We start from the raw sequence: 14,318 nt of genomic DNA on the forward strand, positions 1-14,318 counted from the left end.
TCAAATACATGACAACTCAGTTTTAAACAGACCACAGACTGCAAGGCACTTGGAGTACAACCACAAAACACGTACAACTTTGTGTTAATGTTCGCCCCAAAACATGTTCATAATCTGAGGCAATATGCATAATGTCCCAGGGTGCTAGTTTTCTGTAATTAGGAGTGCAATAATGCTCCCTCAAACATCTCTGACCTCAAAGTATTAACGTACAGATTTGTGCCCAGGATTCCTCACTTGAGAAGCTATTGATTTCAGCTATGCCAAGCGATGGGAGGTAACTAAAAACAAAAGATTATCTTGCCATAGAGTGTTGTTGACTGAGGGATAAATATTGGCCCAAGAACAGAGGGGAATGCCTGCTCCCCTTTGAAATTGTGGCTGAGATCTTTTAATTTCCAACCAAAAGTTGGATGTGGCCTTGATTTTGTGTTCCGGCCAAAAGATGGCACCAGCTAAAGTGCAGCACTCTCTCAGGAGTGGTTCACATAGACTATTGGACTCGAGCCTCTGGAGTGGGGCACAAACCCACAAATTTCTGATTTGGAGGTGAGAAAGCTACTCACTCAGCCAAGTATTGCACTGTTCAAAACATGTAACGATCAGTTGGTCGCTCGTGTGAAAATCAGCATGAGTGCGCAGGAAAAGTAAGAGGCAAAGTTACGTTGGAGCGAGGCATGTAACACACTTATTGCCACTTAATCGATAAATTTCAAATCACTTCTATTTAGTTGCCTCAGAATTATGATGAAAATGTTTTGGTTGTTTAAGATAAGCACAGAGACATAGATAGTAAGGAGTAATTGAGGCAGACTGTTAACTTTATTCTAGATTAGCCAAGAAAATATCTTATGGTGAATTGAAGCTGGATAAAATCCATATGATGGTCAGTTTCAAAGATGAGTATTGTCTAAAACAGGGTTTCCCAAACCTTGCCAACTGCAGGACCCTTTTAACCTTGTATTGAAAAGGAACCCCTGAGAAACATTCTTATTGTTTTGAAAAGCCAAACCAAAAAAATGACTTCTTGTGTAATGGGTGCAAACATACATAAACCTAATTTATAGAAGAGTTTTTTATTTCTTATATGCATACATCTATTATAATTAAAAAGCTCTCTTCACTCATCTCTTACAGGTACATACATTCCCTCTCACCTCACTCACACACACACTCTCTCATCTCACAATCATGCATTCATTCTCATCTCATTCACCTCTCCCTCACACGCACACACTAGCTCTCACATCCCGCACATGCTCGCTCTCGGCTCTTGCGCTCGCGAGCTCGCTCTCGGCTCTAGCGCTCGCTGGCTCGTTCTCGGCTCTAGCGCTCGCTGGCTCGTTCTCGGCTCTAGCGCTCGCTGGCTCGTTCTCGGCTCGAGCGCTCGCTGGCTCGTTCTCGGCTCGAGCGCTCGCTGGCTCGTTCTCGGCTCGAGCGCTCGCTGGCTCGCAGGCTCATATGCACCCACTCATCTGTCACACACCCTGAAAGGTTGGATTTGGCAAAACCCAGTTTGGGAACTCCTGGCTTAATATAGATAAAAAATTCTATCATCTGAATTGACTTATGGGGGAACATGATGCTTCTGATGAGAAAATGTGGGAAGGTAATTCATGATGGCGTGACAAAGATTGGTCGAGCAAGTCAAAAAAGAGCCCAAAGGAAATTGAGAAATGGTCAACTCAGTCTGCTATTTGATGTCTTTGTGTATTGCAAAACATTCTCTGCATGTCAGATTGTTCAGTCTTATGAGAAGCCACAGCCCATGTTAAGTTGGAGATAAATCATAGGCTGTCATCATAGCAACATTGCACAAAAGATCATCTCACTTTTTTTGTGTAATATAAATCTTAATACAATTCTGACTTTTTGAAGTATTTCACTCTTGCTTACCTTTGGGTGTGTGTGCACCTTTTCAAATGACAGTGATTTTATATTTGAATATTGATCAATGGGAATCTTTTTGCTAACTTACTTACATAAGAACATAAGAAATAGGAGCAGGAGTAGGCCATCTGGCCCTTCGAGCCTGCCCCGCCATTCAATAAGATCATGGCTGATCTGTCGTGGCTCAGTTCCACTTTCCCGCCCTCTCCCCATAACCCTTAATCCCTTCTCTTATCAAAAACCCATCAACCCGCTTCTTAAAAATATTTAGCGAGGCAGCCTCCACCACTTCAACGGGCAGAGAATTCCAGAGATTCACCACCCTTTGAGTGAAGAAGTTCCTCCTCAACTCCGTTCTGAACCGCCCCCCCTTTATCTTGAGGCTGTGCCCCCTAGTCCTACTGTCTTTTTTGAGCGGGAAGAGTCTTTCCACCTCTATCCTATCCATCCCATTCATCATCTTATACGTCTCAATGAGATCTCCCCTCATTCTTCTAAACTCTAACGAGTACAAGCCTAGTTTATTCAGCCTCTCCTCATAGCTCAACCCCCTCAACTCCGGTATCAGCCTAGTAAACCTCCTCTGCACTCCCTCCAAGGCCAAAATATCCTTGCGCAGGTGCGGCGCCCAAAACTGCACACAGTACTCCAGCTGCGGCCTCACCAATGCCCTATACAGCTGCAGCAAGACCTCCCTACTTTTTAAGTAGCTGCTATTCAAATAAGAGCCTCACAGTATCAAAATGCTACAAAAATGGTTAAATAATAACAAAACACACAGCAAAAGTACATGTTGTTAGCAAGTGAACCTGAGTGCGTGACAGCTGTGACTGATCTTCGTTCACCTGAGGTTCTACCACATGTTACATCCATTTGTGTGCAATTTCCAGCAATGTTCAGTGGATGAGGGAGCAGGTATGAAAACTCTGACCCAATTTCATTTCTTTGTTCACCCTGCTTCTCCTGATCTGGCCACTTGCAGCCTTGACATCTGCACTGTCTCAGCTATGTTCAGCAGATGGGTGATGGCTGTATACCTAAAGAACTTATGCATCGTGAACTGTCATGACTCGCTGAACATCCACACCTCCCCTACAAGGCACCTTTCTAACAGTGTAACTTGCATTACTTTTATTTTTCATGTATAGTTAGTGCTTACAATTGGAATGTAAGGCATCTAAACCTGTCATATAAATAGTATGCGAATAAAACACATTTGATCTTTTTAAATTGAAAGCTTGTTTGATGCATTCCTTGTGGGACCATTACATCATCTCTACAAAGAATTCTCTGATATTGATTGAAAAAAGCGACATGCTATTAAAGCTTGTCATCTAGCTGTTGTATGTTACTATTGAATAATAACAGCATGAGTTGTATCGTCCATAAACGAGATGCTGCCATTAAGCCAAAAAGATGTTCTTTCTGTCTGTTACACAAATGAATGATCTGGTATGAATTTCCATGTTGGTATGATGGCAGGTATGTAGGCCATACATCCGAAGTACTGACCATGCACAGATTTTTTCTCCCCCCCCCCCCCCCCCCCCCCCGCCCCGGCGGAGATGGTCTGCCATTGGCCACTGGCAGGATCATCCAATCCTGTTGAACTCAGCAGTGTGGGGACAGGAAGATCCCGCCAGTGGGTTGGCCTGGAAAATCCTGCCCCTAGTGTCCAGCAGTTGGTTTGATTCTATGATCGGAAACCTGCTGAACAATCCTGATCGTGCTAAGAATTATACTGAAAGCTAATTTAAGATTGTCAGTTGGGCTTACTTAACCATATTTCACGCACTGGGCTTGACCTTTGCAGACAGAAGGAACCTAGAATGCTCCTTTTTCAACTAAACAGAAGCTTTGGGAGCAATCATCCCTCAGGGCAATTCCTTGACCAATTAAGTCAAGTTGCTCCGTTTGAATTAGAACAGTGCTGGGCAGTTAACCATTCTATGCTGCATTCTTCATGGCAATACCCTCATCAACCAGAGTCCATTTGCCAGCCAGTAGCACTCTCTTCTCATGCAATATATATTGTTGCTTCCTCCTTCCCAGTACTGTTGATAATGCCATGTAAAAGCTATCCTGATGAGTGCAAGATGGGAAACTTTGATAGCATGTCTGTTTTTCAACAATAGGCAAATGCTCCAATACCCTCTTCTGTGCTATACTGATTATAGTTGATCATTTTTAGTTCTGGAGATTGAATTGAAGTTACTTGTTTAAATTGCCTGAAGATTTCAGCATTGTTAGTTTGCTGGTAATTGTGGATATGTGACGCTTTTAACAAAACCTACCTCACATTGTCAGAGCTGATTAATGGTGGTTTGGCAACATCCTGGTCCATGACATTTGTGTCTCTGATGCAGGTGATCAAACCAAACTCTTCACACGCATGGGAAAGCCTCATTTAATGCTGAAATTGGCACATACATTGCAAAAGCTGCAGCAGAGCAAGGGTGTGGAATAACAATGAACTGACCCAGAACACAAGTCTATCAAGCCTGCATCCTCAGCACAATTGAGTAGTGTGACCGAGGCAGGAGAAAAGGCTGAACAGCTTCCACCTTTGCTCTCTCATAAGTATCGTTGACATTTCTTGGTTGGATAAGGTCACCACTCAGTGGTCCTGGTGCTCAGTGGTGCTAATTCTATCAGTATGCACTTGTTGCTAAACTAATGACATCTGCACTGGCTCAATCATGTTTAGCAGATGAGTATATGCTGTCATTCAAAAACCTTGTGCATGGTGAACTGTCCATTAATTCATGACTTGCTGGATGTCCACACCTCCGTGACAAGATCACCTGCAAGCAGTATGTGATGATGGCTGATATTGATACAGACAACTAGGACATTGTCATTGATGACCATGACTGCTGGAGGATGACTGTTCAAAGGGGCATAGGAAGAGGAGAAGAGAACTGGAAAGCACAGCAGGCTGAGAAGGGATACAGAGAAAACAGGCTAGCAAATCCTGCGCCTTCTCATCCTGTACTTTTCCAACCCACTGTCTCTCGCTGCAGTAAGTGCAGCAGACACTGCCATGCCAGAAGGGAGCTCCTGAGTCACTCAGGCAATGAGTTGTCCACCACAGCGTGAGTCTTTGTCTCACATGCCAGAAGGCTGCCAAAGTAGTAGTTTAAAAGTCAATTTTTGATTCCTGCTTGGGTTATTGTGCAGTTTGTACGTTCTCCCCTTGTCTGTTTGGATTTCCTCCCACAGTCCAGAAATGTGCTGGTTAGGTGCAGTGGTCGTGCTAAATTGTCCCTCTGTGTACCCGAATAGGTAAAAAGTCTGACAACACCAGGTTTAAGTCCAACCTGTAAACTGTCTGTGCTTTATATGCTCTGTCTGAGGCCAGAACTCTCCATTCACCTGACGAAGGGACTAACCCCGAAAGCTAGTGAGTGTGCTATCAAATAAATCGGTTGGACTTAAACCTGGTGTTGTCAGATTTTTTACTGTGTTTACCCCAGTCCGACGCCGGCATATCCACATCATATCCGAATAGGTGCCAGAGTGTGGCAACTAGGGGATTTTCACAGTATCTTCATTGCAGTGTTAATGTAAGCCTACTTGTGACACTAATAAATAACTTAAAACTCAAGCTTCTTACCTGTGGCACAATTTTGGAGCAATATGAAGCAGACTGATGAACCAAGATGTGTTTCTTCATTTGGATTTTAATTTAATATAATCAATCCCTGCTGAATAAGTAACCCCTGAAATTTAATCTTGCGTTAAAGAGAAATTAAAAAGGAATGTCTATTTTTACCTTTCTGCATTTCCAACATTGTAACAGTGACTAGATTTCTCAACGTATTAATTGGCTGTAAAGTGCTTTGAAACATCGGGATGTTGTAAAAAGCCTGATAAAAATGGCAGTTACTTTTATGGCAAGTTCTAATAAAACTTAAAATGCTGAGACTTTTACACTGTACAGCAGCTATGGGTGACTGAGTAAAACACCATCAATTCAAGTAGTCATCTTGCTTTGTGGCAATTTTGTGGCATTTACTAAAAATACTAATCTGATTATTTTTAAAGGTCTTGTGGTTTAGCCAATGTTTTAAAAAAGTGAAAGTATTAAATAGAGAAAGTATAGTAAAGCCCATTATGTAATTGAATTCAAAAGATTTGGTTATTTTATAAGCTGTAAATTTTAAGGATTCAAGTTTTCAACTAGTAGTATTGTGTTGCCAAGCTGTAAAGTTACTTACACATGGGGCAGAGTAGTGGTGTGGTAGGCCATTCCTCAAAGGATGGTTTTCTGATTTGACCCTTGGTGTTGTGCAGATTAGTTGTTTCATGCTGTCTTTTTGCATCTCCTAGCTGGTTGCAGATGGCATCTGTCAGTAAATCTGCATCTTGCGGTATTTTGCTTTAATGAACACACAATAATCTGTGATATCTAATGCATCATTATGTAGGACAACAGAATGGTCGATCGACAACCTTATTTTGTGCAACTAAATTAGTGATTACAAAACCAATTCCTGTCTGCAATTTTAATTTTGCAGATTTTGGAAAAAGCATTTGTTTGCAATCTATCTAAGGCGCTAAATATATTAGCTAAAAGTTTACTGTGTTGTATTAATATTGAAAATATATGACGGGATACAGTTGTTGGGTATAGTCTGGATTTTGTGGTCAGTGGTAAACAAATTACAATGGATATTCGTTGCGCTTGCTTTCTACGGACCTTTGCACAGCAACCTGTGGTTATTAGAGAGGCAAAACAGTACAGTGCCCTCTGCAGGAGATCCTGGACCTGTCGAAAAAAGGACATGCATTGGTCTGTCTCCTTAACCAATCAATTCAAAGGATCCTTGCTGAGTTGTAAGTTCAAACCTTTCAATCCAATAATAAATAATGTTTATAAAGGAAATTGAGGGAAAGGAAGATAGGATTAAGAGACAGTGTGTGTTATCATCAAATTCCTATAATGCAGAAGGAGGCCATTTGGCTCATCAGGTCTACACCAACTATTACCCAGGCTTACCCCATAACCCTGCTAACCTAAGGGGCAATTTAGAATGGCCAGTCCACCTAACCTGCATGTCTGTGGATTGTGGGTGTAAACTGGAGCACCCGGAGGAAATCCACGCAGGCGTGCGCAAACTCCACATGCAGTCACTGAAGGCCAGAGTTGAACCCGGGTCCCTGGCACTATGATGCAGCAGTACTAATCACTGTGCCACCATGCCGCCATGGGTTAAAAGGTCATTGTTTTAAATTTGCTACCCCTTTTCCTAAAACTGAGATGAGGAGAAATTACTACTTTCAAAAGGTTGTGTGTCTGTGGAATTCACTACCCCAGAGCGTGGTGCATGCTCAGTTTTTAGTAAATTTAAGGGAGGGGTGGACAGGTTTTTAATGGTTTGAAGGGCCGTGGTGAACGGGCAGGAAAGTGAAGTTGAGGCTGAGATGAGATCAGGCATGATCATATTGAATGGCAAAGCAGGCTCAAGGGCCTGAATTGCCCACCCCTGCTCCTAGTTATGGTTCTAATGAAAGGACAAGAAAGAAAAGTAAGAACAAAATTGAATTCTTCAGAATCTGGATTAATCAAAATTTGAAGGGATCAGACTTAGCACTTTTAAATAAATGTTCAGTGTCAGAGGTGTTATGCTAATTTATATTTTACCATACTGTTTAAATATTGAATAGACAAACCCTAATTTTTTATGGTATTTTAAGTGGTTATTTGTGTTCTTCCATAATTTGAATGCTTAGTTTCACGGTTTATTATTCTTAAAGTGAAGCTTTTCGAGCAGCAGGGCAACTTGAATAGCAACTTGCTGACGTTTGACTGCATGTGTGGACATCAGGTGTTGATGCCTGGTTAATTTCTGTAATAATAGTGAACATGATGTGGATGTGCCGGCATTGGACTGGGGTAAACACAGTAAAAAGTCTGACAACACCAGGTTTTAGTCCAACCGATTTATTTGATAGTAAACTCACAAGCTTTCGAGGGGACTCCCTCTTTGTCAGGTGAACACCATTAGCCTCACTATTGTTCTTGCTTCAAAATTTCAGGCCATTGTTACTATGTGCCCATTAAGTTCCATCTGCCCTTTCAGAGAAGGGTAACTGTTGGTGATGTTTTTGATAGTGTTTTGGAATTTGATGCCTTTAACATTGTCAAGACGGCTACACCTTGAATAATATGCAGACTTGAACTTCTGCTGCTCTGCCCCAGCACCTATCTTTTCATAACTTCAGAGGAACACTCGGTTTTGTTTCACATTGACACATCTACTGCCATTGATCAATCTTTGTGATTTCTGTGACCATGATTGTTTTGATAATTAGTATTGGCCTGTGATCAGTTTTGCTAGTGTGAATTTGTACCCACCAGGAATTGGATTGAAACCACCAAGCTTGATTCAGTTGGCAGCAGAAACAGAAGATTAAAATGACGACCAGTTGTGGAATTGAAAAATAATTATTCTAAGCCATTCTTCTGCCATTGATACCACTTTAAGAAAATAAAAACTTACTTCAAACAGGATGTCCCTTGTGCAGTTTGCAACGGGCAGAGGACAGGCCCTACTAATTTGTGCTTGCAAACAGTTTCCATTAGATGTGATTCCCTGATTGAACAACGTTTGCTCAGTAATCTCCTGCATGCTAAGAATTACGCTGGCGACCAGTTTAAGATTGTCAGTTGGGCTTGCTGCATCTGCATGTACTAGAAGCTACATATATTAATACACAGGGCCCTATTCTTGGCAGACAGAAAGAACAGGTACACGCATTGTGCCTGTTTCAGCTAAACAAAATAAATGACAGCCATTCGCTGGTTCATTCCACAGAGGGATTCCCTGACCAAAGTCAAGTTGCCTGGTTTAAATTTCAAACAATGCTTGTCATTACCATCAACTGGGGCACTTCCATGGCAATGCCTCTACCAGTCAGCATCCACTTATCAACCAATCAACACTATGTAAAGTTGTTATTTCCCGTGAAACTTAAAAAAATTTAATTCTTTAAAGAATTAGGGTAGCATTTTTGCTCAGTTACATTTTAACATTGTTGAAAAAAGACAAAATTAAGTAACATGTGTATGTACTTCGTGCTATTTAGTTGTATTGTAATATCTGGTGCTCAATATATAAAAATATTGAGTGAACACTCAATATTTTTATAATGGTCATTTATTTAGTTGTTTATCCTAACTAATCCTAGTTTATTTTTCATTTATCAGGTAAAAATTGTCAAATACATAAGTAAGCAGTTACAATGCAAGCATAAGGTAACACCTGGTGAGCGAACATCTGAATTGGAGAGCTATCCCCGACTCAGTGATTGGTTCCGTGTCATTAACTTGAGAAAGGAAATAATACAGGTAGGCTTAATTTTGTTTTTTTTACCCAATTATGTTATGTATGTAATAATATGTAATCCTTTGCGTAGGGCATTAAATTTATAAGGCTATAGGTATAGTATGGGGGAATAAAATTGATTGGGTGGCTCTACAGAGAGCCAGCATGGACCAAATGGGCTGAATGTTTTCGTTTTGTGCTGATATGATTGTGTGACTCTGGTCGAGAAGTTACACAACCAGTCTGGTGTTTCTCTCAACTCGTATTTCAATATATTGGTAATATTCAATTAATGCAACAATGTTCCAGCTATTATTGAAAGGGCGTTACATTTGAGGCAGTAGTTTTCCCTACTTTGATGTTTCCAGAAAATTCTACAATAAAATTGGTCCCACTACAGTTAGCCTTGTTTGTATTTAGTTGTCATTTCTTACTGAACATTGCTCTGAATCATGACTTCCTGTGTCAAATTAGGCAAGATGTCAGCATGCTTGTTTGTCTATTCACATGATGCACGATGTTTATAAGTTTGGACTTGTCTAATAATGAAAAGTGCTCTATGGCAGGGCTGTGCTAACTATTACTGTAAGTTTGATAGATTTTTTTGAAGTTCCTTTATGAAAGACTTGCATTTCAGTGTCTCAAACCCCTTTGTAAGCACTAAGTATTAATTTAAATGTACTCACTGTTGCAATGTAGAAAAGATGGCACCCAATTAGTGTGCAAGAAGGTCAATGTGATAATGCCCAGAGTCTGTTTTAATGGTTATTCGCTAGGTCATTGGAGAGAACTCCATTGCTCTTGTTCAAAATGGTGCCATGGAATCTTTACTGGCCATCTCCAAATACAGGTGAGCCTCTGCTTAAGACAATGCAGCACTCTCTCAGCATTACACTGAAATGTCAGCCTTTTTTTGTGCTCAAGTTTCTGAGCCCATAACCTTCTGAGTCAAAGACAAGCGTTTAGTCCCTGAGCCACAGCTGACAGTTTGTACTTTAATCTTTGATTCAGTAAATTTCTTGGATGTGTCCTTGCCCAGGTTGCTGCTGGTGTTAAATCTACCAAAAATGGGTAATCAATAATTTGATTTCAATTAGTGTTATGGTGCAGAGGCATATAAGATTGGATTTGAATGATCTGCTTTAACCACAGCAGTCGGCATTTGATAGTTAAGTGGGGATAGATACACTAGAAGCTGCTGAGTTACGTTCAATTTAATTTCTCCCTCTTTCCACTCCCATTCCTCATTTCTGCACTACTCCATCAGATTAAAGGCTTTCCACTGCATTCATTTTGCTAAATAACATCTGCGCAGGATCTTTTGTGTTGAAAACTGAATAAAATATTTGCTTTGCTGACCACTCAAGTTCTACGATTATGTGCTAAAGTACACAGTGATGTACAGTGCTATTCATTGTATATGTTTTCCTCCACTTTTTATAATTTAGTCTTCTCTATTTCGAAGGTGATCACTAATATAAGGAGGGAAAGAGTGTGCTTAATGGGCAGCAGGTCTATGCATGTTCTGTACTCCCTCTGCACCCTCCAAGTGTTTTTTCAAAAATAAATTTTGAATCTAAACAACAAGTCCTTGTATTTGAATATGGGAGGGCATAATAGTTGAAACCAGTCCCCCAATATCTGCAAAGTGTGCTTTTGTCCGAACAACCATGTGTTTTCTCAGTTCTTTATTTCAGTACCATATTGTGTACCGCATCCACCCAATAAGCCATCAATAGATCTATTTTCTGAACATTTTGGGTTTTTTTAAATTTGTGCACCCAACTGACCACTACATTTTTGCATATCTATAGCTAAAGCCACAAGTTGTCATGTTTATATGTTAAGACGTAAGCAAAACCAAGACATTTTTCCCCCATCTAGATAAACTGCAGTAATTTACCAGAATCTGTAAATATGGTTGGACTTTCCAAGTTTGTCAGCAGTGAGGAAGCACAACTATTTGACACGGGCTGCAAATCATCCAGAGTGGAAAGTCGATGTTTATGCAAAGGCTGAGTAGTATGCTGCTGACATGATTGCAAAATTTTCAATAATGAGTCACTTGGAATGGTTCTGATGTGGGGTGACCCCATTTTGTGCGACAGTATGCTGCGACAACTGAAAATAAAAGTGGATAATTTTGGTTGCTGGAGAATCTGCTTGGAAGGAGTTATGGTTAGGGAGAGCTCATGTTTCTGAGACAGGGAAGTACCATAACATATAAGCAACTAAGTCACCTTTCATGGCATTGTCCACATAGTCAAACTCTTTATTATGATTAGTGACTGCGAGATCACTATTTAACCTGGCCTGTCCTTTAATGCCACTGCTCAGGTAATTCCTGTGGACTACTAGTTTCAAGAGGCACACCCTGAGGTTAATTAGAGGTTAATAGTTGTAGGAAGTTTCTGTTGATTATGTACTGTTCATAAATCATTGCTTCCACCCTTGAGGAGAAGCTATATTGTTAAGGTCAGTAAAAGCATGAGGAAGTGAATGGCTTGTCATACTTTTGACCCATTATATATTACAGCACTGTGCGTTAAAGCTGGGCATGTGTACATGTGTTTCATATATATGGACATGTCGACATTTTGGTGTATTATTTATTTCGTGTGTATAAATAGAACTAGTAGTAGTGTGTGTGGGTATGTCACTGATTAATGCCTTCATATCTGTTATGTATGTGTTTTTGTTATTTCTTTGCTTCGCTTTATTTATTATAAGTCTGCATACGTTAGATTGGATGGGCTAGATATTCTATTAAACAGGAAGGATGGTTCTTCAGGATAGAACTGCAAACTGTTAATTTGCTACCTCTCTTTTCAGTAAACTGCAGGCTTGGTCATGTACATGTTTTACTAGTGATTTTGTATTCTTCTTTGCTTTTTTGGAATTTCTAGCTTTGTTTTTTCTTCCTTCTGGATTGCACAAGCCGAAAAGGTGTTTTCAGCCGAAGTCTGGGGCAGTTTAACGGTGTCGCATGCATGTGTGCTACTTTCTGCCTCATTGATTGTTTTCTGCCTGAAACAAACATTATCTCTGTTTCCCTTTTGCAAAGGGAGCAGCATGAGATTGAATTTTCTTTTTTCTAGATGGTCTTCCTTTTAAGATGATGGGCAGGCTGTTTAGACCCTCTGGCCTGTTCCAAATTAGGTTCAGACTATAGTACTTGCATTTTAAAACTTCCCAGTTGTGGACTGTAATTAAAGTCTGGATTGAACTATGTGGCTTGGATCAACACCCAGTTACTTTATACTTTGTGATGGAGATAAAGGGCGGGGATTTTACAGCCTTGCTCATCCCAAAACCATAAAATCCCGCCCGAGGTCAACAGACCTTTCCATGGTACACGCTCGCCTGCTGCAATTCCCGTTGTGGGTGGGATGGTAAAATTCCAGCTGTAGAATGCTGGATGCAAGATGAAAAGTGAAGGCTGATTAATGGTATGATCAGATGTATCAAAGAAATACATGTGTCAAATTAGCTTGGTATAGGTACAAATGGGTGGAAAGTATGTCTGATTTGAAAAATATATACATTGCCTGAATTAATGCAAAAGGCTGTTTTTATTTTTTTAAAAAAGCAACAGAAACAGAAAATGCTGGAAACTCAGCAATTCAGTCTGCACCTGACCTGAGGTGTATGCCCAAAACATTAAGTTGTTTTCTCTAGAGATGCTGACTGACCTGCTGATTGTTTCCAAGTACTTCCTGTTTTTGTTTTAGGTACTAGCAGTGCTTTATTTTTCCTATTAAGTTATGGAACAAAAAGTGGATTAGACAGTGAGGAAAGGAGGACTTGAAACTAGAGGAGACAACAAAGAGTAGGGGTGGGGAAGCAGCATTTATCAAATGACACACAAGTTGTACTTTCGCTAATTTTGTGCTGATCTCTGCATTTCATTGTCAACGCACCGGTCAGTTATTAATGTTTCATCTTTTTGACCTCTGAGAAAATTACTCTTGTTTTTCTGTGTTTTTTTTACCTTATTATCCCCCTTTTGGGCCAGCACTTCTTTCCAGTTGTAACCCTACACAAAACTGTAAAGTGCTTTCTGATTCCAACCAACGTGCTCTCAGAACACTTGTCAATGTAAACAAATGTTACATATTTTTAATCCTTATTTCAAATTAATTGCTCCTCTTGGTTTAATGGTAGCAATTTTGCATCTGAATCAGAAAATTGCAAATGCAAGCCACTTTTCAGACACTTGAGCACAGAACCTAGGCTGTCTTTGATGCTGTGCTGTCAGGTGCTATCTTCTGGTTAAGACCACAAACTGAGGCCCTGTTTACCCCTCAGGCTGCCATAACATTCACATGGCTCAACTCAAAGAAGAGTAATAATGTGTGTTTCTACCAGCATCCTGACTAACATTTATCTGTCAATCAGCATCATTAAAACTGATAAATAATCTAGCGATTTATTGCATTGCTATTTGTGGGATCTTGCAGTGCCACTCCTTCCTCCACTAGAACTGTGAATGCACTTCAAATCAGATGACTTCAGTGACTGTGAAATGCTTAGGACTGAGGTTGTGAAAGGCAGTGTACAAATGGAAATTTTCCACCACCAGTACAGATTTCCTTTGGTTTTGAGGCTGGGATAGGGCAAAAGAATGAGGCAAAGACGGATCATTCATGCTGCTTGTTCACTATTTGACTAAAAGATGATAGAGTATATTGATTGATTTGCTATGGAATTTATCCTCACTTATTGCAGGGAATTGCATACATACTGCTCAGTGCCTCCTTGACTGAATGAGAGTTTATTTAAGTGGCACTGTGGTTAGCACTGCTGCCTCACTGCATCAGGGACCCCTGCTTCGATTCCAGCTTTGGGTGACTGTGTGACGACTGCATGTTCTCTCCATGTCTGCGTGAGTTTCCTCTGTGCACTCTGGTTTCCTTCCACAGTCCAAAGATGTGTAGGTTGAGTGGATTGGTCATGGTAAATGGGTTATGTGGATAGGGCAGGTGGGGTAGACCTGGGTAGATGCTATTTTGGAAACTTGGTGCAAACTCAAGGGGCCAAATGGCCTCCTTCTGCACTATCAGGATTCTGTGGTACATCTTACAATCCTGTGACTGC

The 14,318-nt window shown here is 40.6% G+C and overlaps 1 protein-coding gene across 9 annotated transcripts in view; it reads left to right on the plus strand.

Moving 5' to 3' along the window:
• ksr1a (kinase suppressor of ras 1a) overlaps positions 1 to 14,318 on the plus strand; it is a 177,401-nt gene that overhangs the window by 81,610 nt on the left and 81,473 nt on the right. For all 9 annotated transcript variants that reach the window (XM_080210872.1, XM_080210871.1, XM_080210873.1 and 6 more), the window contains exon 2: positions 9,104 to 9,244. In XM_080210872.1, the coding sequence (XP_080066998.1) occupies positions 9,104 to 9,244 (141 nt within the window). The remainder of the gene's footprint in view (positions 1 to 9,103; positions 9,245 to 14,318) is intronic.

The sequence above is a fragment of the Carcharhinus amblyrhynchos genome, chromosome 23 (assembly GCF_965287045.1).
Source record: "Carcharhinus amblyrhynchos chromosome 23, sCarAmb.v2.hapA, whole genome shotgun sequence".
NCBI lineage: Eukaryota > Metazoa > Chordata > Chondrichthyes > Carcharhiniformes > Carcharhinidae > Carcharhinus > Carcharhinus amblyrhynchos.